The sequence below is a fragment of the Globicephala melas genome, chromosome 10 (assembly GCF_963455315.2).
Source record: "Globicephala melas chromosome 10, mGloMel1.2, whole genome shotgun sequence".
In the NCBI taxonomy this organism is placed as follows: domain Eukaryota; kingdom Metazoa; phylum Chordata; class Mammalia; order Artiodactyla; family Delphinidae; genus Globicephala; species Globicephala melas.
The window spans coordinates 27,451,771-27,478,663 of NC_083323.1; the positions used below are offsets into that span (position 1 = coordinate 27,451,771).

At 39.4% G+C, this 26,893-nt stretch overlaps 1 protein-coding gene across 1 annotated transcript in view; it reads right to left on the bottom strand.

The window, feature by feature from the left end:
• The window catches only part of PLEKHG7 (pleckstrin homology and RhoGEF domain containing G7), an 88,676-nt gene that overhangs the window by 33,714 nt on the left and 28,069 nt on the right, over window positions 1–26,893 (bottom strand). Inside the window, 1 exon segment of the mRNA XM_060306262.1 lies at window positions 23,287–23,400. Coding sequence (XP_060162245.1) covers window positions 23,287–23,400 — 114 coding nt within the window.

A 26,893-nucleotide genomic window follows, 5' to 3' on the forward strand; every position in this document is an offset into this window, starting at 1 on the left:
GGTCGCAAATCAAGCCTTTGTAAATTTAAGAAAATTGAAATTGGATCAAGTATATTTTCCGACCACAACGCCATGAGACTAGATATCAATTACAGGAAAAGATGTGTAAAAAATACAAACGCATGGAAGCTAAGCAATACACTACTTAATAGCGAAGTGATCACTGAAGAAATCAAAGAGGAAATTTAAAAATACCTAGAAACAAATGACAATGGAGACACGAGGACCCAAAACCTATGGGATGCAGCAAAAGCAGTTCTAAGAGGGAAGTTTATAGCAACACAAGCCCACCTTAAGAAACAGGAAACATCTCGAATAAACAACCGAACCTTGCACCTAAAGCAATCAGAGAAAGAAGAACAAAAAAACCCCAAAGTTAGCAGAAGGAAAGAAATCATAAAAATCAGATCAGAAATAAAAGAAGAAGAAATGAAGGCAACAATAGCAAAGATCAATAAAACTAAAAGCTGGTTCTTTGAGAAGCTAAAGAAAATTGATAAACCGTTAGCCAGACTTATCAAGAAAAAAAGGGAAAAGACTCAAATCAATAGAATTAGAAATGAAAAAGAAGTAACAACTGACACTGCAGAAATACAAAAGAGAGATTACTACAAGCAACTATATGCCAATATAATGGACAACCTGGAAGAAATGGACAAATTCTTAGAAATGCACAACCTGCCAAGACTGAATCAGGAAGAAATAGAAAATATGAACAGACCAATCATAAGCACTGAAATTGAAACTGTGATTAAAAATCTTCCAACAAACAAAAGCCCAGGACCAGATGGCTTCACAGGCGAATTCTACCAAACATTTAGAGAAGAGCTAACACCTATCCTTCTCAAACTCTTCCAACATACAGCAGAAGGAGGAACACTCCCAAACTCATTCTATGAGGCCACCATCACCCTGATAATAAAACCAGACAAAGATGTCACAAAGAAAGGAAACTACAGGCCAGTATCACTGATGAACACAGATGTAAAAATCCTCAACAAAATATTAGCAAACAGAATCCAACAGCACATTAAAAGGATCATACACCATGATCAAGTGGGATATATCCCAGGAATGCAAGGATTCTTCAATATACGCACATCAATCAATGTGATAAACCATATTAACAAACTGAAGGAGAAAAACCATATGATCATCTCAATAGATGCAGAAAAAGCTTTTGACAAAATTCAACAACAATTTATGATAAAAATCCTCCAGAAATTAGGCACAGAGGGAACTTTCCTCAACATAATAAACGCCATATATGACAAACCCACAGACAACATCGTCCTCAATGGTGAAAAACTGAAACCATTTTCACTAAGATCAGGAAGAAGACAAGGTTGCCCACTCTCACCACTATTATTCAACATAGCTTTGGAAGTTTTAGCCACAGCAATCAGAGAAGAAAAAGAAATAAAAGGAATCCAAATCAGAAAAGAAGTAAAGCTGTCATTGTTTGCAGATGACATGATACTACACATAGAGAATCCTAAAGATGCTACCAGAAAACTACTGGACCTAATCAATGAATTTGGTAAAGTAGCAGGATACAAAATTAATGCACAGAAATCTCTGGCATTCCTATACACTAATGATGAAAAATCTTAAAGTAAAATTAAGAAAACACTTCCATTTACCATTGCAACAAAAAGAATAAAGTATGTAGTAATAAACCTACCTAAGGAGAATAAAGCCCTGTATGCAGAAAATTATAAAACACTGATGAAAGAAATTAAAGATGATACAAATAGATGGAGAGATATACCATGTTTTTGGATTGGAAGAATCAACACTGTGAAAATGACTATACTACCCAAAGCAATCTACAGATTCAATGCAATCCCAATCAAACTACCAATGGAAATTTTCACAGAACTAGAACAAAAAATTTCACAATTTGTATGGAAACACAAAAGATCCCGAATAGCCAAAGCAATCTTTAGAAAGATAAATGGAGCTGGAGGAATCAGACTCCCTGACTTCAGACTATCCTACAAAGCTACAGTAATCAAGACAGTATTGTACTGGCACAAAAACAGAAATATAGATCAATGGAACAGGATAGAAAGCCCAGAGATAAACCCACGCACATATGGCCACCTTACCTTTGATAAAGGAGGCAAGAATATACAGTGGAGAAAGACAGCCTCTTCAGTAAGTCACACAGAGACGAGGGGAAGATGGCAGAAGAGTAAGATGCGGAGATCACCTTCCACCCCACAGATACACCAGAAATACATCTACACGTGGAACAACTCCTACAGAACACCTACTGAACGCTGGCAGAAGACCTCAGACCTCCCAAAAGGCAAGAAACTCCCCACGTACCTGGGTAGGGCAAAAGAAGAAACAGAGACAAAAGAATAGGGACAGTACCTGCACCAGTGGGAGGGAGCTGTGAAGGAGGAAAGGTTTGCACACACTAGGAAGCCCCTTCGCAGACGGAGAATGCGGGGGGTGGGGGGGGGGGAGCTACGGAGCCGCGGAGGAGAGCACAGCACAGGGGCGCGGAGGACAAAGCGGGGAGATTCCCGCACAGAGGATCGGTGCCGACTGGCACTCACCAGCCCGAGAGGCTTGTCTGCTCACCCGCCGGGGCGGGCGGGGCTGCGAGCTGAGGCTTGGGGTTTGGACGGAGCACAGGGAGAGGACTGGGGTTGGCGGCATGAACACAGCCTGAAGGGGTTAGTGCACCACGGACAGCCGGGAGGGAGTCCAGGAAAAGGTCTGGAGCTGCCGAAAAGGCAAGAGACTTTTTCTCCCCTCTTTGTTTCCTGGTGCGCAAGGAGAGGGGATTAAGAGTGCTGCTTTAAGCAGAGCTCCAGAGATGGGCGCGAGACACAGCTAAAAGTGCAGACCCCACAGACGGGCAGGAGACGCTAAGGCTGCTGCTGCCGCCAACAAGAAGCCTGTGTGAGAGCACAGGTCACTATCCACACCCCTCTTCCAGGGAGCCTGTGCAGCCCGCCACAGACAGGTTCCCAGGATCCAGGGACAACTTCCCTGGGAGAACGCATGGCGGGCCTCAGGCTGGTGCAACGTCACGCCGGCCTCTGCCACCACAGGCTCGCCCCGCACTCCGTGCCCCTCCCTCCCCACCCCCCACCCCCCACCCCCAGCCTGAGTGAGCCAGAGCCCACGAATCAGCGGCTCCTTTAACCCCGTCCTGTCTGAGCGAAAAACAAGACGCCCTCCGGCGACCTACACGCAGAGGCGGGGCCAAATCCAAAGCTGAGCCCCTGGGTGATGTGAGAACAAAGAAGAGAAAGGGAAATCTCTCCCAGCAGCCTCAAAAGCAGCAGATTAAAGCTCCACAATCAACTTGATGTACCCTGCATCTGTGGAACACATGAATAGACAACGAATCATCCCAAATTGAGGAGGTGGACTTTGAGAGCAAGATTTATGATTTTTTTCCCCTTTTCCTCTTTTAGTCAGGGTGTATGTGTATGCTTCTGTGTCAGACTTTGTATAGCTTTGCTTCCACCATTTGTCCTAGGGTTCTATCCATTCGTTTTTTTCTTAATAATTTTAATTTTAATAACTTTATTTTATTTTACTTTATCTTCCTTCCTTCCTTCCCTCCCTCACTCCCTCCCTCCTTTAGACAACGAATTGTCCCAAATTGAGGAGGTGGACTGCGAGAGCAAGATTTATGATTTTTTCCCCTTTTCCTCTTTTTGTGAGTGTGTATGTGTATGCTTCTGTATGAGATTTTGTCTGTATAGCTTTGCTTCCAACATTTGTCCTAAGGTTCTATCTGTCCGTTTTTTTCTTGTTTTAAATTTTTTTCTTAATAATTTTTTAATTTAATAACTTTATTATATTTTACTTTACTTTATCTTCTTTCTTTCTTTTTTTCCTTCCTTCTCTCCTTCCTTCCTTCCTCCCACCATCCCTCCCTCCCTCCCGCCTTTCTTTCCTTCCTTCTTTCTTTCCTTCTTCCTTCCCTCCTTCCTTCCTTCCTTCCTTTCTTCCTACTTCTACTAATTCTTTTTTTTTTTTTTTAACTAATTCTTTATCTCTACCTTTTCTCCCTTCTATTCTGAGCCGTGTGGATGAAAGGCTCTTGGTGCTGCAGCCAGGAGTCAGTGCTGTGCTTCTGAGGTGGGAGAGCCAACTTCAGGACCCTGGTCCACAAGAGACCTCCCAGCTCCACATAATATCAAACGGCGAAAATCTCCCAGAGATCTCCATCTCAACGCCAGCACCCAGCTTCACTCAATGACCGCAAGCTACAGTGCTGGACACCCTATGCCAAACAACTAGCAAAACAGGAACACAACCCCACCCATTAGGTGAGAGGTTGCCTAAAACCATAATAAGTCCACAGACACCCCAAAACACACCACCAGACGTGGACCTGCCCACCAGAGAGACAAGATCCAGCCTCATCCATCAGAACACAGGCACTAGTCCCCTCCACCAGGAAGCCTACAGAACCCACGGGACCAACCTTAGCCACTGGGGACAGACACTAAAAACAACAGGAACTACGAACCTGCAGCCTGCAAAAAGGAGATCCCAAACACAGTAAGATAGGCAAAATGAAAAGACAGAAAAACACACATCAGATGAAGGAGCAAGATAAAAACCCACCAGACCTAACAAATGAAGAAGAAATAGGCAGTCTACCCGAAAAAGAATTCAGAATAATGATAGTAAGGATGATCCGAAATCTTGGAGATAGAATGGACAAAATGCAGGAGACATTTAACAAGGACCTAGAAGAACTAAAGATGAAACAAACTACGATGAACAACACAATAAATGAAATGAAAAATACTCTAGATGGGATCAATAGCAAAATAACTGAGGCAGAAGAACGGATAAGTGACCTGGAAGATAAAATAGTGGAAATAACTACTGCAGAGAAGAATAAAGAAAAAAGAATGAAAAGAACTGAGGACAGTCTCAGAGACCTCTGGGACAACATTAAACGCACCAACATTCGAATTATAGGGGTTCCAGAAGAAGAAGAGAAAAAGAAAGGAACTGAGAAAATATTTGAAGAGATTATAGTTGAAAACTTCCCTATTATGGCAAAGGAAATAGTTAATCAGGTCCAGGAAGCACAGAGAATCCCATACAGGATAAATCCAAGGAGAAATACGCCAAGACACATATTAATCAAACTGTCAAAAATTAAATACAAAGAAAGCATATTAAAAGCAGCAAGGAAAAAATAGCACACAAGGGAATCCACATAAGGTTAAGAGCTGATCTTTCAGCAGAAACCCTGCAAGCCAGAAGGGAGTGGCAGGACATATTTAAAGTGATGAAGGAGAAAAACCTGCAACCAACATTACTCTACCCAGCAAGGATCTCATTCAGGTTAGGAGGAGAAATTAAAGGCTTTACAGACAAGCAAAAGCTGAGAGTTCAGCACCACCAAACCAGCTTTACAACAAAGGTTAAAGGAACTTCTCTAGGCAGAAACACAAGAGAAGGAAAAGACCTACAATAAGGAACCCAAAACAATTTAGAAAATGGGAATAGGAACATACATATCGATAATTACCTTAAATGTAAATGGACTAAATGCTCCCACCAAAAGAAAGAGATTGGCTGAATGGATACAAAAACAAGAGCCATATGTATGCTGTCTACAAGAGACCCACTTCAGACCTAGAGACACATACAGACTGAAAGTAAGGGGATGGAAAAAGATATTCCATGCAAATGGAAACCAAAAGAAAGCTGGAGTAGCAATTCTCATATCAGACAAAATAGACTTTAAAATAAAGACTATTAGAAGACACAAAGAAGGACACTACATAATGATCAAGGGATCGATCCAAGAAGAAGATATAACAATTGTAAATAGTTATGCACCCAACATAGGAGCACCTCAATACATAAGGCAAATACTAACAGCAATAAAAGGGGAAATCGACAGTAACACATTCATAGTAGGGGACTTTAACACCCCACTTTCACCAATGGACAGATCATCCAAAATGTAAATAAATAAGGAAACACAAGCATTAAATGATACGTTAAACAAGATGGACTTAACTGATATTTATAGGACATTCCATCCAAAAACAACAGAATACACATTTTTCTCAAGTGCTCATGGAACATTCACCAGGATAGATCATATCTTGGGTCGCAAATCAAGCCTTTGTAAATTTAAGAAAATTGAAATTGGATCAAGTATATTTTCCGACCACAACGCCATGAGACTAGATATCAATTACAGGAAAAGATGTGTAAAAAATACAAACGCATGGAAGCTAAGCAATACACTACTTAATAGCGAAGTGATCACTGAAGAAATCAAAGAGGAAATTTAAAAATACCTAGAAACAAATGACAATGGAGACACGAGGACCCAAAACCTATGGGATGCAGCAAAAGCAGTTCTAAGAGGGAAGTTTATAGCAACACAAGCCCACCTTAAGAAACAGGAAACATCTCGAATAAACAACCGAACCTTGCACCTAAAGCAATCAGAGAAAGAAGAACAAAAAAACCCCAAAGTTAGCAGAAGGAAAGAAATCATAAAAATCAGATCAGAAATAAAAGAAGAAGAAATGAAGGCAACAATAGCAAAGATCAATAAAACTAAAAGCTGGTTCTTTGAGAAGCTAAAGAAAATTGATAAACCGTTAGCCAGACTTATCAAGAAAAAAAGGGAAAAGACTCAAATCAATAGAATTAGAAATGAAAAAGAAGTAACAACTGACACTGCAGAAATACAAAAGAGAGATTACTACAAGCAACTATATGCCAATATAATGGACAACCTGGAAGAAATGGACAAATTCTTAGAAATGCACAACCTGCCAAGACTGAATCAGGAAGAAATAGAAAATATGAACAGACCAATCATAAGCACTGAAATTGAAACTGTGATTAAAAATCTTCCAACAAACAAAAGCCCAGGACCAGATGGCTTCACAGGCGAATTCTACCAAACATTTAGAGAAGAGCTAACACCTATCCTTCTCAAACTCTTCCAAAATATAGCAGAGGGAGGAACACTCCCAAATTCCTTCTACGAGGCCACCATCACCTTGATACCAAAACCAGACAGGGATGTCACAAAGAAAGAAAACTACAGGCCAATATCACTGATGAACATAGATGCAAAAATCCTCAACAAAATACTAGCAAACAGAATCCAACAGCACATTAAAAGGATCATACACCATGATCAAGTGGGGTTTATTCCAGGAATGCAAGGATTCTTCAATATACGCAAATCAATCAATGTGATAAACCATATTAACAAACTGAAGGAGAAAAACCATATGATCATCTCAACAGATGCAGAGAAAGCTTTTGACAAAATTCAACACCCATTTATGATAAAAACCCTGCAGAAAGTGGGCATAGAGGGAACTTTCCTCAACATAATAAAGGCCATATATGACAAACCCACAGCCAACATCATTGTCAATGGTGAAAAACTGAAAGCATTTCCACTAAGATCAGGAAGAAGACAAGGTTGCCCACTCTCACCACTCTTATTCAACATAGGTTTGGAAGTTTTAGCCACAGCAATCAGAGAAGAAAAGGAAATAAAAGGAATCCAAATTGGAAAAGAAGAATTAACCTGTCACTGTTTGCAGATGACATGATACTATACATAGGGAATCTTAAAGACCCTACCAGAAAACTACTAGAGCTAATCAATGAATTTGGTAAAGTTGCAGGATACAAAATTCATGCACAGAAATCTCTGGCATTCCTATATACTAAGGATGAAAAATCTGAAAGTGAAATCAAGAAAACACTCCCATTTACCATTGCAACAAAAATAATAAAATATCTAGGAATAAACCTACCTAAGGAGACAAAAGACCTGTATGCAGAAAATTATAAGACACTGATGAAAGAAATTAAAGATGATACAAGTAGATGGAGTGATATACCATGTTCTTGGATTGGAAGAATCAACATTGTGAAAATGACTCTACTACCCAAAGCAATCTACAAATCCAATGCAATCCCTATCAAACTACCACTGTCATTTTTCACAGAACTTGAACAAAAAATCTCACAATTTGTATGGAAACACAAAAGACCCCGAATAGCCAAAGCAATCTTGAGAACGAAAAATGGAGCTGGAGGAATCAGGCTCCCTGACTTCAGACTATCCTACAAAGCTACAGTAATCAAGACAATATGGTACTGGCACAAAAACAGAAATATAGATCAATGGAACAGGGAAGAAAGCCCAGAGATAAACCCGCACACATATGGTCACCTTATCTTTGAGAAAGGAGGCAGGAATGTACAGTGGAGAAAAGATAGCTTCTTCAATATTTGGTGCTGGGAAAACTGGTCAGGTACATGTAAAAGTATGAGATTAGATCACTCCCTAACACCATACACAAAAATATGCTAAAAATGGATTAAAGACCTAAATGTAAGGCTAGAAACTATCAAACTCTTACAGGAAAACACAGGCAGAACACTCTATGACATAAATCACAGCAAGATCCTTTTTGACCCACTTCCTAGAGAAATGGAAATAAAAACAAAAATAAACAAATGGGACCTAATGAAACTTCAAAGCTTTTGCACAGCAAAGGAAACCATAAACAAGACGAAAAGACAACCCTCAGAATGGGAGAAAATATTTGCAAATGAAGCAACTGACAAAGGATTAATTTCCAAAATTTACAAGCAGCTCATGCAGCTCAATAACAAAAAAATAAACAAACCAATCCAAAAATGGGCAGAAGACCTATATAGACATTTCTCCAATGAAGATATACAGACTACCAACAAACACATGAAAGAATGCTCAACATCATTAATCATTAGAGAAATGCAAATCAAAACTACAATGAGATATCATCTCACACCAGTGAGAATGGCCATCATCAAAAAATCTAGAAACAATAAATGCTGGAGAGGGTGTGGAGAAAAGGGAACACTCTTGCACTGCTGGTGGGAATGTGAATTGGTCCAGCCACTATGGAGAACAGTATGGAGGTTCCTTAAAAAAACTACAAATAGAACTACCATACGACCCAGCAATCCCACTACTGGGCATATACCCTGAGAAAACCATAATTGAAAAAGAGTCATGTACCAAAATGTTCGTTTCAGCTCTATTTACAATAGCCTGGAGATGGAAACAACCTAGGTACCCATCATTGGATGAATGGATAAAAAAGATATGGCACATATGTACAATGGAATATTACTCAGCCATAAAAAGAAACGAAATTGAGCTATTTGTAATGAGGTGGATAGACCTAGAGTCTGTCATACAGAGTGAAGTAAGTCAGAAAGAGAAAGACAAATACCGTATGCTAACACATATATATAGAATTTAAGAAAAAAAAATGTCATGAAAAACCTAGGGGTAAGACAGGAATAAAGACACAGACCTACTAGAGAACGGACTTGAGGATATGGGGAGGGGGAAGGGTGAGCTGTGACAGAGAGAGAGGCATGGACATATATACACTACCACACGTAAGATAGATAGCTAGTGGGACGCAGCCGCATAGCACAGGGAGATCAGCTCGGTGCTTTGTGACCGCCTGGAGGGGTGGGATAGGAGGGTGGGAGGGAGGGAGACATAAGAGGGAAGAGATATGGGAACATATGTATATGTATAACTGATTCACTTTGTTATAAAGCGGAAACTAATACACCATTGTAAAGCATTATACCCCAATAGAGATGTTAAAAAAAAAAAAAAAAAGTCGTGTAGGGAAACCTAGAGAGCTACATGTAAAAGAATGAAATTAGAACACTCCCTAACACCATACACAAAACAAAACTCAAAATGGATTAAAGACCTAAATGTAAGGCCGGGCACTATTAAACTCTTAGAGGAAAACATAGGCAGAACACTCCATGACATAAATCACAGCAAGATCCTTTTTGACCCACCTGCTAGAGAAATGGAAATAAAATCAAAAATAAACAAATGGGACCTAATGAAATTTAAAAGCTTTTGCACAGTAAAGGAAACCATAAACAAGACGAAAAGAGAAGCCTCAGAATGGGACAAAATATTTGCAAATGAAGCAATTGACAAAGGATCAATCTCCAAAATTTACAAGCAGCTCATGCAGCTCAATATCAAAAAAACAAACAACCCAATCCAAAAATGGGCAGAACACCTGAACAGACATTTCTCCAAAGAAGATATACAGACTGCCAACAAACACATGAAAGAATGCTCAACATCATTAATCATTAGAGAAATGCAAATGAAAACTACAATAAGATATTATTTCACACCAGTCAGAATGGCCATCATCAAAAAATCTACAAAGAATAAATGCTGGAGAGGGTGTGGAGAAAAGGGAACCCTATTGCTCTGTTGGTGGGAATATAAACTGATACAGCCACTGTGGAGAACACTATGGAGGTTCCTTCAAAATCTAAAAATAGAATTACCATACGACCCAGCAATCCCACTACTGGGCATATACCCTGAGAAAACCGTAATTCAAAAAGAGTCATGTAGCACAATGTTCATTGCAGCTCTATTTACAATATCCAGGACATGGAAGCAACCTAAGTGTCCATCGACAGACGAATGGATAAAGAAGATGTGGCACATATATACAGTGGAATATTACTCAGCCATAAAAGAAACAAAATTGAGTTATTTGTAGTGAGGTGGATGGACTTAGAGTCTGTCACACAAAGTGAAGTAAGTCAAAAAGAGAAAAACATACTGTACGCTAACACATATATATGGCATCTAAAAAAAACCAGTTATGATGAACCTAGGGGCAGGACAGGAATAAAGAAAAAGACGTAGAGAATGGACTTGAGGACACGGGGGTGGGGGGAAGGGTAAGCTGGGATGAAGTGAGAGTGTGGCGGTGACATATATACACCTACCAAATGTAAAATAGATAGCTACTGGGAAGCAGCTGCATAGTAGAGGGTGATCAGCTCGGTGCTTTGTGACTACCTAGAAGGGTGAGATAGGGAGGGTGGGAGGGAGGAAGCCGCAAGAGGGAGGAGATATGGGGATATATGTATATGTATAACTGATTCACTTTGTTATAAAGCAGAAACTAACACACCATTGTAAAGCAATTATACTCCAATGAAGATTAAAAAAATAAATAAATAAAATGGGAACAAAAAATAAACTAAAATTAGAAAAGAAAAAGGAGAAGTTACAATGGACACCGCAGAAATATTAAGCATCCTAAGAGACTACTACAGGAACTTTATGCCAATAAAATGGAGAAACTGAAAGAAGTGGACAAATTCTTAGAAAGGTATAACCCTCCAAGACTGAACCAGGAAGACATAGAAAATATGAGCAGACCAATCACAAGTAATGAAATTGAAACTCTGATTAAAAATCTTCCAACAGGGCTTCCCTGGTGGCGCAGTAGTTGAGAGTCCACCTTCCGATGCAGGGGACACAGGTTCGTGTCCCGGTCCGGGAAGATCCCACATGCCGTGGAGGGGCTAGGGCCGTGAGCCATGGCCGCTGAGCCTGCGCGTCTGGAGCCTGTGCTCCCCAACGGGAGAGGCCACAAGAGTCAGAGGCCCACGTACCGCAAAAAAAAAAAAAAAAAAAAAAAAAAACTTCCAACAAACAAAAGTCCAGGACCAGATGACTTCACAGGCGAATTCTATCAAACATTTAGAGAAGAGCTAACACCCATTCTTCTCAAACTTTTCCAAAAAATCGCAGACAAAGGAACACTCCCAAACTCATTCTATGAGGCCACCATCACCCTGATACCAAAACCGGACAAACATACTACAAAAAAAGAAAATTACAGAGCAATATCACTGATGAACATAGATGCAAAAATCCTCAACAAAATACTAGGAAACAGAATCCAACAATGCATTAAAAGGATCATACACCATTACCAAGTGGGATTTATCACAGGGATGCAAGGATACTTCAATATAAGCAAATCAATCAATGGGATACACCATATTAACAAACTGAAGATGAAAAACCATATGATAATCTCAACAGATGCAGAAAAAGCTTCTGACAAAATTCAACATCCATTTATGATAAAAACTCTCTAGAAAGTGGACAAACAGCGAACCTACCTCAACATAATAAAGGACATATATACAACAAACCCACAGCAAACATCATTCTCAATGGTGAAAAACGGAAAGAATTTCCTCTAAGATCAGGAACAAGACAAGGATGTCCACTCTCATCACTATTATTCAACATAGTTTTGGAAGTCCTAGCCACGGCAGTCAGAGAAGAAAAAGAAATAAAAGGAATACCAATTGGAAAAGAAGGAGTAAAACTGTCACTGTTTGCAGATGACATGATACTATATATAGAGAATCCTAAAGATGTCACCAGAAAACTACTAGAGCTAATCAGTGAACTTGGAAAAGTTGCAGGATACAAAATTAATGCACAGAAATCTCCTGCATTCCTATACACTAATGATGAGAAGTCTGAAATAGAAATTAAGGAAACATTCCCATTTACCATTGCAACAAAAAGAATAAAGTACTTAAGAATAAACCTACCTAGGGAGACAAAAGACCTGTATGCAGAAAACTATAAGACACTGATCAAAGAAATTAAAGATGATAGAAACAGATGGAAAAATATACCATGTTCTTGGATTGGAAGAATGAATATTGTGAAAATGACTATACTATCCAAAGCAGATTCAATGCAATCCCTATCAAATTACCAATGGCATTTTTTACAGAAGTAGAACAAAAAATCTTAAAATTTTTATGGAGACACAAAAGACCCCGAATAGCCAAAGCAGTCTTGAGGGGAAAAAAAGGATATGGAAGTATCAGACTCCCTGACTTCAGACTATTATACAAAGCTACAGTAATTAAGACAATATGGTACTGGCACAAAAACAGAAATATAGATCAATGGACAGGATAGAAAGCCCAGAGATAAACCCATGCACCTATGGTCACCTTACTTTTGATAAAGAAGCAAGAATATCCAATGGAGAAAAGACAGCCTCTTCAATAAGTGGCGCTGGGAAACCTGGAGAGCTACATGTAAAAGAATGAAATTAGAACACTCCCCAACACCATACACAAAATAAGCTCAAAATGGATTAGAGACCTAAATTTAAGACTGGACACAATAAAACTCTTAGAGGAAAACATAGGAAGAACACTCTTTGACATAAATCACAGCAAGATCTTTTTTGATACACTTCTTAGAGTAATGGAAATAAAACCAAAAATAAACAAATGGGACCTAATGAAACTTAAAAGCTTTTGCAAAGCAAAGGAAACTACAAACAAGACGAAAAGACAACCCTCAGAATGGGAGAAAATATTTGCAAATGAATCAATGGACAAAGGATTAATCTCCAAAATATATAAACAGCTCATGCAGCTCAGTATTAAAAAAAACAAACAATCCAATCCAAAAATGGACAGAAGACCTAAATAGACATTTCTCCAAAGAAGACATACAGATGGCCAAGAAGCACATGAAAAGCTGCTCAACATCACTAATTATTAGAGAAATGCACATCAAAACTACTATGCGGTATCACCTCACACCAGTTAGAATGGGCATCATCAGAAAATCTACAAACAACAGATGCTGGAGAGGGTGTGGAGAAAAGGGAACCTTCTTGTACTGCTGGTGGGAATGTAAATTGATAACAGGCACTATGGAGAACAGTATGGAGGTTCCTTAAAATCGAAAAATACGATTACCATATGACATAGCAATCCCACTACTGGGCATATACTCAGAGAAAACCATAATTCAAAAAGACACATGCACCCCAATCTTCATTTCAGCACTATTACAATCACCAGGACATGGAAGCAACCCAAATGCCCATCGACAGACGAATGGAAAAAGAAGATGTGGTACATATATACAATGGAATATTACTCAAGTCATAAAAAGGAACAGAACTGAGTCATTTGTAGAGACGTGGATGGATGTAGAGACTGTCATACAGAGTGAAGTACGTTAGAAAGAGAAAAACAAATAATGTATATTAACGGATATATGTGGAACCTAGAAAAATGGTACAGATGTACCGGGCTGCGGGGCAGAGACTGAGACAAAGATGTACAGAACAAATGTATGGACACCAAGGGGGGAATGTGTGGGTGGTGGTGGTGGTGTGCTGAATTGGGCGACTGGAATTGATATATATACACCAATATGTATAAAATGTATAACTAATAAGAATCTGCTGTATAAAAAAAATAAATTAAAAAAAAAGCAGAGGAATCACTCCCAATTTATAGAACATGAGATATCCCCTGAAAGACCAACAAACAACAAAACAGACCAGTCTATAATACTAGATCCCAAGTTCAAAAAGGAGGTAATAAAAAGAAAACTGTAGAAATTAAGAATATTGAGAGGAATGAAGATTACTGTAACAAGGAACTATAAACTATAAAGAGAAGCCAATTAAATTTAGAAAACTCATTTGCAGAAACAAAAGCCAAGCTAAAGGCAATAAATAGCAAACTAAACAATGCAGAGGAACAAATAAGTGATCTAGAAATTAGAATAATGGAAATCATGCAATCAGAACAGCAGACAAAAGGACAAATGTAAAAGAATGAAAGCTATATACGAGACTTATGGGATAATATAAAGCAAGCCAATCTACACATAATAGGGATTCCAGAAGGAGAAGAGAAAAGGGAATCAAAAATGTATTTGAAGAAATTGTGGCTGAAAAATTCCCAAACTAAAGAAGGAAACAGATATCCAAGTACAGGAAAGTCCCAAACAAGATGAACACAAACAGACTTATATGAAGATGTATTAAAATTAAAATAGCAAAAGTTAAAGAGAGGATTCTAAAGAGAAAAACAGAGTTAGTTAAAAGGGAACCCGCATAAGGCATTCAGCTGATTTCTCTACAGAAAATGTTGTAGGCCAGAGGGGAGTGGAAAGATATGTTCAATGTCCAGAAAGGGGAAAACCTGCAACCTAGGATATTCTACCCAGCAAGATTATCATTTAGAATAGAAGGAGATACAAAGAATTTCTCAAACAAAACTAACAAAACAAAAAGAAACAAAAACTAAAAGAACACAGCAATACTAAACTATCCTAAAAGAAATATTGAAAGGTCTTCTCTAAATAGAAAAGAAGAATCTACAGGAATAAGAAAGTCACAATTGGAAAATAAATCACTTAAATAAGCCAGTATATAGATTACAATTATTTTGTGTGTGTGTGAAAGCAATGATAACTACAATAAAAAGCAAAGTGATAAACATGAAGATATAAAAGAGGACATCAAAATCATAAAATGTGGGGGGAGGGGTAAGAAAATGTAGACTTTTTTAGAAGACTTTTTTCAGAATATGGTTGAACCTATATGACTATGAATCTAATACAAGTAGATATAGTAATGGGTTAACATACTTGTAAAACAGGGCAACAAAAAATCAAAAACATACAACAGATTCAGAAAAACCAAAAACAAAAGAACTCAAGCATAACACAAAAATCATCAAACCACAAGAGGAAAAACAAAAAGAAAAAGAAAAGAACAAAGAGGAAATACAAAATCAACTGAAAAATAAGGTTTAAAATGGCCATAAATACATATCTATCAACAATTACCTTAAGTGTCAATGGACAAAATGTTCCAATCTAAACACATAGAGTGGCAGATTAGATAATAAAAAAGAGTGGCAGATTAGATAATAAAACAAGAGCCTACAATATGCTGCCTACAAGAGACCCACTTTAGGGCGAAGGATACACAGATTTAAAGTGAGGAGATGGAAAAAGGTGTTTTATGAAAATGGAAATGACAAGAAAGTGGGAGTAGCAGTACTTGTATGAGACAAAATAGACTTTAAAACAAAGGCCATAAAGAAAGATAAAGAAGGACACTATAAAATGATAAAAGAATCAATACAGGGCTTCCCTGGTGGCACAGTCGTTGAGAGTCCGTCTGCCGATGCAGGGGACACGGGTTCGTGCCCTGGCCCGGGAGGATCCCACATGCTGCGGAGCGGCTGGGCCCATGGGCCATGGCTGCTGGGCCTGCGCGACCGGAGCCTGTGCTCCGCAATGGGAGAGGCCCCAACAGTGAGAGGCCCGTGCCAAAAAAAAAAAAAAAAAAAAATCAATACAAAAAGAGGATATTACACTTGTTAACATATATGCACCCAATATAGGAGCTCCTAAATAGAGAAAACAAGTAATAGGAAACATGCTAGGACACAAAGCAAGCCTTACTATATGTAAGAGGACAGAAATTATTTCAAGCATCTTTTCTGACCACAACAGCATGAAACCAGAAATCAACCACAGAAAGAGAAACGAGAAAAAAATGATTACATGGAGACTAAACAACAGGCTACTAAAAAACCAATGGATCAACAATGAAATCAAAGAGGAAATTAAAAAATATCTTGAGACAAATGACAATGAAAACACAACTATACAAAATCTCTGGGATGCAGCAAAAGCAGTCCCATGAGGGAAGTCCATAGTGATACAGGCCTTCTTCAAAAAATAAAATAAATCTCAAATGACCTAACTTACCACCTAAAAGAATTAGAAAAAGAAGAACAAACAAAGCCTAAAGTCAGCAGAAGGAAGGAAATAATAAAGATCAGAGAGGAAGTAAGTAAAATAGAAATCAAAAAAACAATAGAAACAAATCAATAAAATCAAGAGCTGATTTTTTTGAAAGGGTAAACAAAATCGACAAACCTCTGACCAGGCTCATCAAGAAGAAAAGAGACAGGACTTCCCTGGTCGTACAGTGGTTAAGAATCTGCCTGCCAATGCAGGGGACACGGGTTCGAGCCCTGGTCTGGGAAGATCCCACATGCCACAGAGCAACTAAGCCTGTGCACCACAACTACTGAGCCTGTGCTCTAGAGCCCGTGAGCCACAACTACTGAGCCTGCGCGCCACAACTACTGAGCCTGCATGCCTAGAGCCCATGCTCTGCAACAAGAGAAGCCACCGAATGAGAAGCCCACACTGCAATGAAGAGTAGCCCCTGCTTCCCACAACTAGAGAAAGCCCGCACGTAGCAACAAAGACCCAATGCGGCCAAAAATAAATAAATAAATATTAAAAAAAAATCAGTGAGGAAAAGTAGGATAATCCATTAAATTGGACTCAGGTTGGGTAATCTGCCCAAAGTCACACAGCCCATAAGTGGTGGGTCAGTGATTCTGTCTGACTTCGAGTGTCTGATGTTCTCACTCCACAACTTGTGCTTTTAAACATTTCGCTATCCTTGTCTATCTCTGTACTACCAAGGCTTTGACAGGGCACTGCAAACAGAAGGCATCAATGAGTGAGACCACAAAGCCATGCAGGGGGGAGAAAAAAAGAGAATAAAAGAGAGGACCCAAATAAACAAAATAAGAAGTGAAAGAGGAAAAACTGATACCACAGAAATACAAAAAAAAAAAAAAAAAAAAAGAGAGAGAATAAGTAAAAAAGAGAATACTAAGAACAAATATATACCAACAAATTGCACAACCTAGAAGAAATGGACAAGTTTTTAGAAACATACAGCCCACCAAAACAGAATCAAGAAAAAATAAATAAATTGAACAGACTGATCACTAGAAGTGCAATAGAATCTGTAATTTAAAAAACTCCTTGCAAACAAAAGTCTGGGATCAAATGGGTTCACTGGGGAATTCTACCAAACCTACAAAGAAGAAATTATACCAATCCTTTTCAAACTCTTCTAAAAGACTGAAGAGGAGGAACACTCCCAAATTCATTCTATGAAGCCACCCTCACTCTGATACCAAAACCAGAAAAAGACACTATCAAAAAAGAAAATTACAGGCCAATATCTTGATGAATACAGATACAAAAATTCTCAACAAAATATTAGCAAACCAAATCCAACAACACATAAAAAATATCATACACCATGATCAAGCTGGATTCATCTCAGGGTTACAAGGATGGTTCAACATATGTAAATCAATCAATGTGATATATACCACATCAACAAAAGACAAAAACCACATGATCATCTCAATAGATGCAGAAAAAGCATCTGATGAAATCAACATGTATTCATGATAAAAAACACTTACCAAAGTAAGTACATAACTCAACATAATAAAAGCTATTTATGACAAACCCACAGCCAACATAATACTCAACAGTGAAAAGCTGAAAACCTTCCCATTAAAATTTGGAACAAGAAAAGGATGTCCACTCTTACCACTTATATTTAACATAGTACTGGAAGTCCTAGTCACAGCAACCAGACAAGAAAAAGAAATAAAAGGTATCTGAATTGGAAGGGAAGAGGTAAAACTGTCCTTATCGGCAGATGACATGATACTATGCATAGAAAACCCTAAAGACTCCACACAAAAACTACTAGAACTGATAAACAAATTCAGCAAGGTAGCAGGATACAAGACTAACACACAGAAATCTGTTGCACTTCTTTACACTAACATGAAATATCAGAAAGGGAAAGTTAAAAAATCCTTTTTAATATCACATCAAAAAAAAATACTTAGGAATAAACCTGACCAAGGAGTAGAGGGAGACAAGATGGCAGAGCAGAAGGACACTGAGCTCACCTGCTCTTACGAGCACACTAAAATCACAACTAACTGCTGAACAACCATTGATAAAAAGGACTGGAACCTACCAAAACAAGATTCTACATCCAAAGACATAAAAAAGAAAACATGAGACAGTAGGAGGGGTGCACTCATGATATAATCAAATCCCATACTGCCCGGGTGGGCAACCCACAAATTGGAGAATAATTATATCGAGAAGTTCTCCCACAGGAGTGAGAGCTCTGAGCCCTACGTCAGCAGAACATATGGCTTTGAAGGCTAGTAGGGCTTGATTGCAGAAGCTCCACAGGACTGGGGGAAACAGAGATTCCACTCTTGGAGGGTGCAGACAAGGACCCATGTGCACCAGGTCCCAGGGCAAAGCAGTGACTACACAGGAGCCTGGGCCAGACCTACCTGCTGGTATTAAAGGGTCTCCTAGGGAGGCAGGGGTGGCCATGGATCTCTCTGGAGTCATAAAAGCTGGTGGTGGACATAGCGGGGACCTATGTGAACTCTGGCTGGAGGCAGACATTTTGGGTCCTTGGCACTGAGACTTGGCCCCATCCAACAGGCTATTAGCTCCAGTGCTGGGACGCCTCAGGCCAAATAACCAACAAGGTGGGAACACAGCCCCAGCCATCAGTAGACAGGCTGCCTAAAGTCATCCTGAGCCCGCAGTCACCTCTAGCCACACCCCCTCACATAGCCCTGCCCACCAGAGGGCAAAGACCCAGCTCCAACCACCAGCCCCTCCCACCAGGAAGCCTGCATAACGGCTAGAGCAGTGTCAGGGGTCAGACACCAGAAGCAAGGAAACTACGATCCTGCAGCCTGCAGAACTAAGTCCACAAACATAGGTCAGAACCTAACCTGGGACCAGTTGGTCCCTGGCCCTTGACTGATGAGAGGGGAGTGTACTGTTGGCACATATAGGACTTCCCCTTCAGGGGATCACTTATCCAAGACTGAGAAACGTAACTAAGCTACTACATACATAAAAATACAAACAGAAATTTAAACACAATGAGCTGGCATAGGAATACATTGTTCCAGACGAAGGAAGAAGATAAAAACTCCAGAAGAACAACTAAGCAAAGTGGAGATAGCCAATCTACCCAAGAAAAGAGTTCAGTGTAATGACCATAAAGATGATACAAGAACTCGGGAAAAGAATGGATATATAAAGTGAGAAGTTACAAGTTTTTAGCAAAGAGTTAGAAAATATAAAAAATAACCAAACAGAGTTGAAGAATACAATAACTGAAATGAAAAAATACACCAGAAGGAATCAATAGCAGAATAAGTGATGCAGAAGAATGAATCAATGAGCTGGAAGACAGAGTGGAGGGAATCACTGCCGCAGAACGGAATAAAAAAATGAAAAGAAATGAGGACAATTTAAGAGACTTCTGGGACAACGTCAAACACACCAATGTCTGCATTATAGGGGTCCCAGAGGAGGAGGAGAGAGAGAAAGGACCTGAGAAAATATTTGAAGAGATAATAGCTGAAAACCTCCCTAACACTGGAAAGGAAACAGTCACCCAAGTCCAGTAAGTGCAGAGTCCCTTACACGATAAACCCAAGGAGGAACATGCCAAGAAACATAGTAATCAAATTGACAAAAATTAAAGACAAAGAGAAAATATTAAATAAATACGAGGGAATCCCCATAAGACTTTCAGCTGATTTTTCAGCAGAAGTTCTGAAGGCCAGAAGGGAGTGGCATGATATATTCGAAGTGATGAAAGGGAAAAACCTACAACCAAGAATACTCTACCCAGCAAGGCTCTCGTTCAGATCTGACGGAGAAATCAAAACCTTTACACAGAAGCAAAAGCAGAAAGAATTCACCGTCACGAAACCAGTTTTACAACAAATGCTAAAGGAACTTCTCTAAGTGGAAAAAAGGGCACAACTAGAAACTAGAAAATTAAAAATGGGATGGCTCACCAGACATTTAGAGAAGAGTTAACACCTATCCTTCTGAAACTATTCCAAAAAACTGCAGAGGAAGGAACACTCCCAAACTCATTCTATGAAGGCACCATCACTCTGACACCAAAACCAGACAAAGATATCACAAAAAAAGAAAATTACAGGCCAATATCACTAATGAACATAGACATGAAAATCCTCAACAAAATACTAGGAAATCAAGTCTAACAATACATTAAAAGAATCATACATCATGGTCAAGTGGGATTTATCCCAGGGCTGCAAGGATTTTTTAACATCTGCAAATCAATCAGCGTGACACACCGCATTAACAAATTGTTAAATAAAAACTTTATGATCATCTCAATAGTTGCAGAAAAAGCTTTCGATAAAATTCAGCTCCTGTTTATGATAAAAACTCTCCAGAAAGTGGGCATAGAGGGAACCTACTTCAACATAATAAAGGCCATGTATGACAAACCCACAGCAAACATCATTCTCAATGGTGAAAAACTGAAAGCATTTCCTCTAAGATCAGAAACAAGACAAGGATGTCCACTTTACCTCTATTATTCAACATAGTTTTGGAAATCCTAGCCATGGCAATCAGCGAAGAAAAAGAAATAAAAGGAATACAAATTGGAAAAGAAGTAAAACTGTCACTGTTTGCAGATGACATGATACTATACATAGAAAATCCTAAAGACGCTACCAGAAAAATACCAGAGCTCATCAATGAATTTGGTAAAGTTGCAGGATACAAAATTAATGCACAGATATCTCTTGCATTCCTATACACAAATGATGAAAAATCTGAAAGAAAAATTAAGGAAACACTCTCATTTACCACTGCAACAAAATGAATAAAATACCTAGGAATAAACCTACCTAAGGAGGCAAAAGGCCTGTACTCAAAAAACTATAAGATGCTGATGAAAGAAATCAAAGACGACATAAACAGATGGAAAGATATACTGTGTTCTTGGACTGGAAGAATCAATATTGTCAAAATGACTGTACTACCCAAGGCAATCTACAGATTCAATGCAATCCCTAACAAATTACCAATGGTATTTTTCACAGAACTAGAAAAAAAATTAATTTGTATGGAAACACAAAAGACCCCAAATAGCCAAAGCAATCTTGAGAAAGGAAAATGGAGCTGGAGGAACCAGACTCCCTGACTTCAGACTATACTACAAAGCTACAGTCATTAAACAGTATGGTATTGGGACTTCCCTGGAGAGTGGTGGTTAAGAATCTGCCTGCCAATGCAGGGGACATGGGTTTGAGCCCTGGTCCAGGAAGATTCCACATGCCACGGAGCAACGAAGCCCGTGTGTCACAACTACTGAGACTGCTCTCTAGAGCCCGTGAGCCACAACTACTGAACCCTCGTGCCACAACTACTGAAGCCCGTGCACCTAGAGCCGTGCTCTGCAATAAGAGAAGCCACCACAATGAGAAGCACGCACACTGCAATGAAGAGTAGCCCCTGCTCGCTGCAACTAGAGAAAGTCTGCACACAGCAACGCAAACCTAACACAGCCAAAAATAAATAAATAAATAAATTTATTAAAAAAAAAGAGTTGTTTGAGAAAGTACTTGGCAAAACATTATGCATTATAAAAGTATCATATGTCATCATTACAACAGTGCATCCCTTATTCCTTTCCCTAAATATCTTTGGATGCTGTATATATTTTATATATAAATATAAACTTCTGTGTCACAGTTGTTACAGGATTTTCCAGTTACTTGAAAACAATGTCTGAGCCTTGTTAAATTATTCTCTGCCCTAGCATGGAAGGGAGAGGAATGAACCTGGATTCTCCCTAGTTTGGGGGCTTGGCGAGGGTCTCATCCATAAGCTTCCAGGGAAAACTTTTGCAACAAGGTTATTCATACCCTGGAAATCTAATGAGCTTTCAGGTTTTGGTTTGAGTAGCAAAGAAAACATTGAAAGGATGAAGCTACAAAAATAGAGCCAAGTCTCTTTCCAAGATCATTCATGCCACGCCCAGGTTTCCCGGCATATCCTGGCCATGGCAAAGATGCACCAATTCACAGCAAAGTTGTTGGAAACTGTGTGTGGTGGCCATTCCTCCCACAGCTCTGAGGTGATGCTCTGGCAGGTGCTTCCTGCAGCTGCAGGGAAGAGCTGGTTTTCTGTAAAGGCTTGAACCATTTTCTTGGGTCATGAAAAGGGCTCTGGCATAATACTGAAAGGCTGAAAGGTACGGTTCAGACTAAAGACATGTCAAAAAGGGGTTAAAGGAAGTAGGGAAGGCAAGGAAAATTCTTTTGTTTTGCTTATTAGCAAACACTGAAGGTCCCTAGCAGAGATTCCTTGTTCTAATAACACTTTGGGACCCATAGCCACCATGCTGGACAACTTCAGGGGCAGTGTTTACACTGTGTGCTCTGACGTCCTCCAGGAAGCACCATTCACACAGAATACAAGGTAAATGGTGCGCCCAGCTTTTGTGCAACAGGACCTTGCTGGGGCCAAATCCTGCAAGAGCCAAACCTCTAGTAACAAACAAAGCCTCAGTTCCTACTCTAGTTTTCTCACCAATTCCTTACAAAAACAAACCAATGAACAAATAAAGCACTGTAAAGCTCCAGCCAAAATCTCAGGAGGGACATTAGATGATCAGTGTTTCCAGAAGTGCACCATTTAAAATCCTAAGTATGCAGAGGATGATGTCTTTATAAGGAAAGCAGGTTTGTAGTTAAAATGTATGGTTGATCATTTATTTTCCTTCTTTCCCATTTAATTTGGGTCTAATAATCCCTGGTACCTGTTATATCCAAAGAGTCTCAGGAAAAATATAAAAGAACCTGGTACTTTACTTTTAAATAAATTCCGAAGTCCCCTCTCTGCCTCAGACTCTCAAGATAAAAGACAGCAGCTGAGTAATTCAGGCAGTAGGTCTGGTGGCTCTGACACAGGCTTCCTTGGAAATACTGCAAGAGGAGAAGGACAGAAGGAGAATGATTGGAAGCAAAGAGAGCACAGACAGACTTTCTCTTTCTCTTCACTTTTATCAGCAACTAGAACAGGGAAAGTGGAGGAGGCACCATTATCAAGTAGGAGCTATGACTGCATGGATAGTAACAGGTAATCTTCAAAATAAACATTGTTTAAAAAACCCCCGATATCCCTATAATAAACAGTTAACTCCTCAACAAGTTGCCTTTTTTTTTTTTTTTTTGCCCATAAAGAAAATTCTATTTAGGACATATTGATTTAATTCACCCTTGCACTTATGCTTTGTTGAGGCCTACACACCACACTGCATGGAACCTGATAACAAACACCTCCTTTGGTTTCACTGCTCATGTTGTTGATGTCAAGCTTGTGTTCGTAGTAAGTGATTAAAGTGACAACATCTGACCTTTCACGAAATCTTCCTCAAAAATATCCACATACTGAATTCTCCTTCCAGCTTCTAAAAATAGAGAGTCAAATTTAGGGCACCTCTACTAAATGTAGTTTCGTAGCGTGCGTTTTATGTGCTTGTCTTACCCAATCTAACACTTGTGTTCCTTCTTCATTATGCTTACGTAATGCCTTAAACTTGCTATAATGACTACACATTCGTAAGCCATATCAAACTTATTTTAAAATGAGGCAAGTGGCCAATTCGTATGTATACATTCATATGTATAATGGTCAAACTGGGCACATCTCAGTTAAGTGTCTGTCTCGGGAATGAGTTATTCTTTTCGCTTCACCAATGTTTCTGGCTCCTTACTGGCAGACACTCTCTTTAGGAATCCATAGTGCCTACCACGTTGCTAAGCCTACGTGCTCCTTGATAGGTTTATTAATTAGTATAATGAGTAATGGGTCCCATTAGGGAATTTCCAATAGTGTCATAATGTGGTGAATGGGAGAAGGAAGACGCACTTGCTGGTAACATTATAACTGCAGTGAGTAGAGACAGCAGACCAAGCCTAACAGGCCAGTAAAGGAAGTGACAGTAGTAAAGGCAGAAATAACAAAAACCTAGAAAAATATTTTGCTATAGGACCTCAGAAGACAAAACGCTATGGGGGGAAATGTCAAGTTTTGCCTTCAAGAAGAAGTAATTTGAAGGCTGATAATGTGAATTAATTTTTTCCTGGGGGGTTGGTGATAGCTGGGGGCTTGGAAATAAACAGAAGGTTTTCTCACAGGTCACCTTGAGATGCTTGAGAAAGGCCATTATGAGGAGCCTGCTGTGAAGACCATAAACAGTCAGGCTTAGAAATGCAGCTCTACAACCCACTGGCTACGTGAACTTGGCCAAGTGATTTAACTTCTCCAAGCCTCAGCTTCCTTCTCAGCGACTTCTCAGATGGCTTTTGTGTAGATAACAAACGTCCCAATCTTCCACTGGTGAGCTTCTTGTGAGACACCGTGGTAGACTGTTATCACTGCTCATCTAGTTCCCTTTCCTGGGGAGGAATATATAGGCCCACTCCACCGAGGGTAAGCTTGGCCATGTGACTTTCTTAGGCCGATGAAATGTGAACAGACATGCCAGAAACTTGAAGAGTCAGTAAGAGCTCTGCCTCAGTCTCTTACGTCTTTGCCCTTGAGACTGGTAACATTCCAGGTGGTGGATGCTCCCTCAGCAGCGGTCCCAGAGCGAGGACAAAGTAGGAGCAGAGCATAGGTGAGATATGAAACCAAGCCACTGAGATTTGGAGTTTGTTCCTGTGGTGTAACTGAAATTAACCTGACTCATGTAGGCCTTTTTAAATTTAGGAAACACTTTTATAGCCCATCTTTACACATCTGTAATGTAACAGGAAGCATTCATATGTGGGTATTATTATTGACTTTCAGCAAAGAGTCTATGCTGTAGTAGGCTGTAAGTGCACTTACGCTACAGTCTGAATATGTGTGTTCCCCTCAAATTCACATGTTGAATCCTAACCCCCAATGTGACAGTATTAGGAGGTGGGCCCTTTAGGAGATGATTAGGTCATAAAGGTGGAGCCCCCATTAATGAGATTAATGCCCTTATAAAATAGGCTCCAGGCAGCTGTCTAGCCCCTTCCGCTATGCAAAGGATACAGTAAGAGGTCTTTGACTGGAAGAGGGCCCTCACATGACCTGGGCACTACCCTGATCTCAGACTTCCACCCTCCAGAACTGTGAGAAATTGATTTCCGTTGCTTATAAGCTACGCAGTCTGTGGCACTTCATTATAGCCGCCTGAGCAGACTAAGACAACTTACGTGTTTTGATGAGAAGTTGATATTTCTCCAGACTATTTACTAAAAACTACATTAAAAATAAATTCTAGGATGCCAGATCTTGGTGCTAATGTCCCAAGCAAGATGTCAGCCTTTAGATGAGTATTCCCGGATGTTTGCCACCAGCTTCTATGTCCCAAGCAAGAGCCACAAAATGAAACACCCAATATAATGGGTGTTTATGCTCTCTTGTGCTTCCACCCATTACCATGAGAAGAGGATGACCAGGCTAGTGCACTGATCCAAGGAGATGGATAGAGCCAAGTGGAGCAAAGCCCACCAGTTGTCCTAGCCTTTGATGGAGTAAAGAAATTATCAAGAAAACCAAGGGGACTTCAGACCTTGAACCAATACACATCCAAATATTCATGTCCATTATGTAACTTACTAAGGGCTCTGCCCCTTTGATTAACAAAAACAAAAAATGTGTATCATGTGATGGTCCTAAAAAAAAGATAATTTCTGACTCTAAAGGAATTGAGAGAGTGTGAGATTTTCGGTAATTCCCAACACTTTACATTCTTTCTCTTGTTTTTCAAAGCTTTTCTTATTCTAATCTGCTTTCGAAGGTCACTGAAAGATCTCCCCACTTTATACCTAATTTTTGCTTGTTTTGCCTTGTTAAACTGTCCTTCTTCTTCATATCTCACCTCAAGCATCATCGCCCCAGGAAGAATTTCCTGTCTGTAACTACTTCACCATCTGCCCCAACCTAGAAGTTTTCCTTCATAATATCTATGTTCCTTTTTTCCCCAGCATTGATCTCAATTTGATTATATAATCATTAGTGTCATCATTGGATTAATTTCTTCCCCACTAGACTGAAAACTCCCCCAAAGCAGGGGGTGTGTCTAATTCTGCACATTACTGTGCACAGGGTATCAGTCCCACACGTAAGTACTTAGTAAGTGCTCGATAAACCTCAATCTATGTTTCTTTAAGTAGATTGCAACAATTTAAATCTTGCTAAATGAGCATAGACAGGGACTGAATTAAAAAGCTCAAAGTAGGGGAAGAGGTTCAAATACCTACTTAAGAAAAAAAATAGCATTTATCAGACCACGGGTACAAGTTTTCCTCTTTTCTCCTCCTTTCATACACAGAAGTCTTATTAAGGGTGTTAATGGATTTGAAGGTTTATTTTGTTCCTTTCAGAGAGCCTGGCACTTTTGTTAGAAGAACAACTGAACCATGTAATTAGCCTACACAA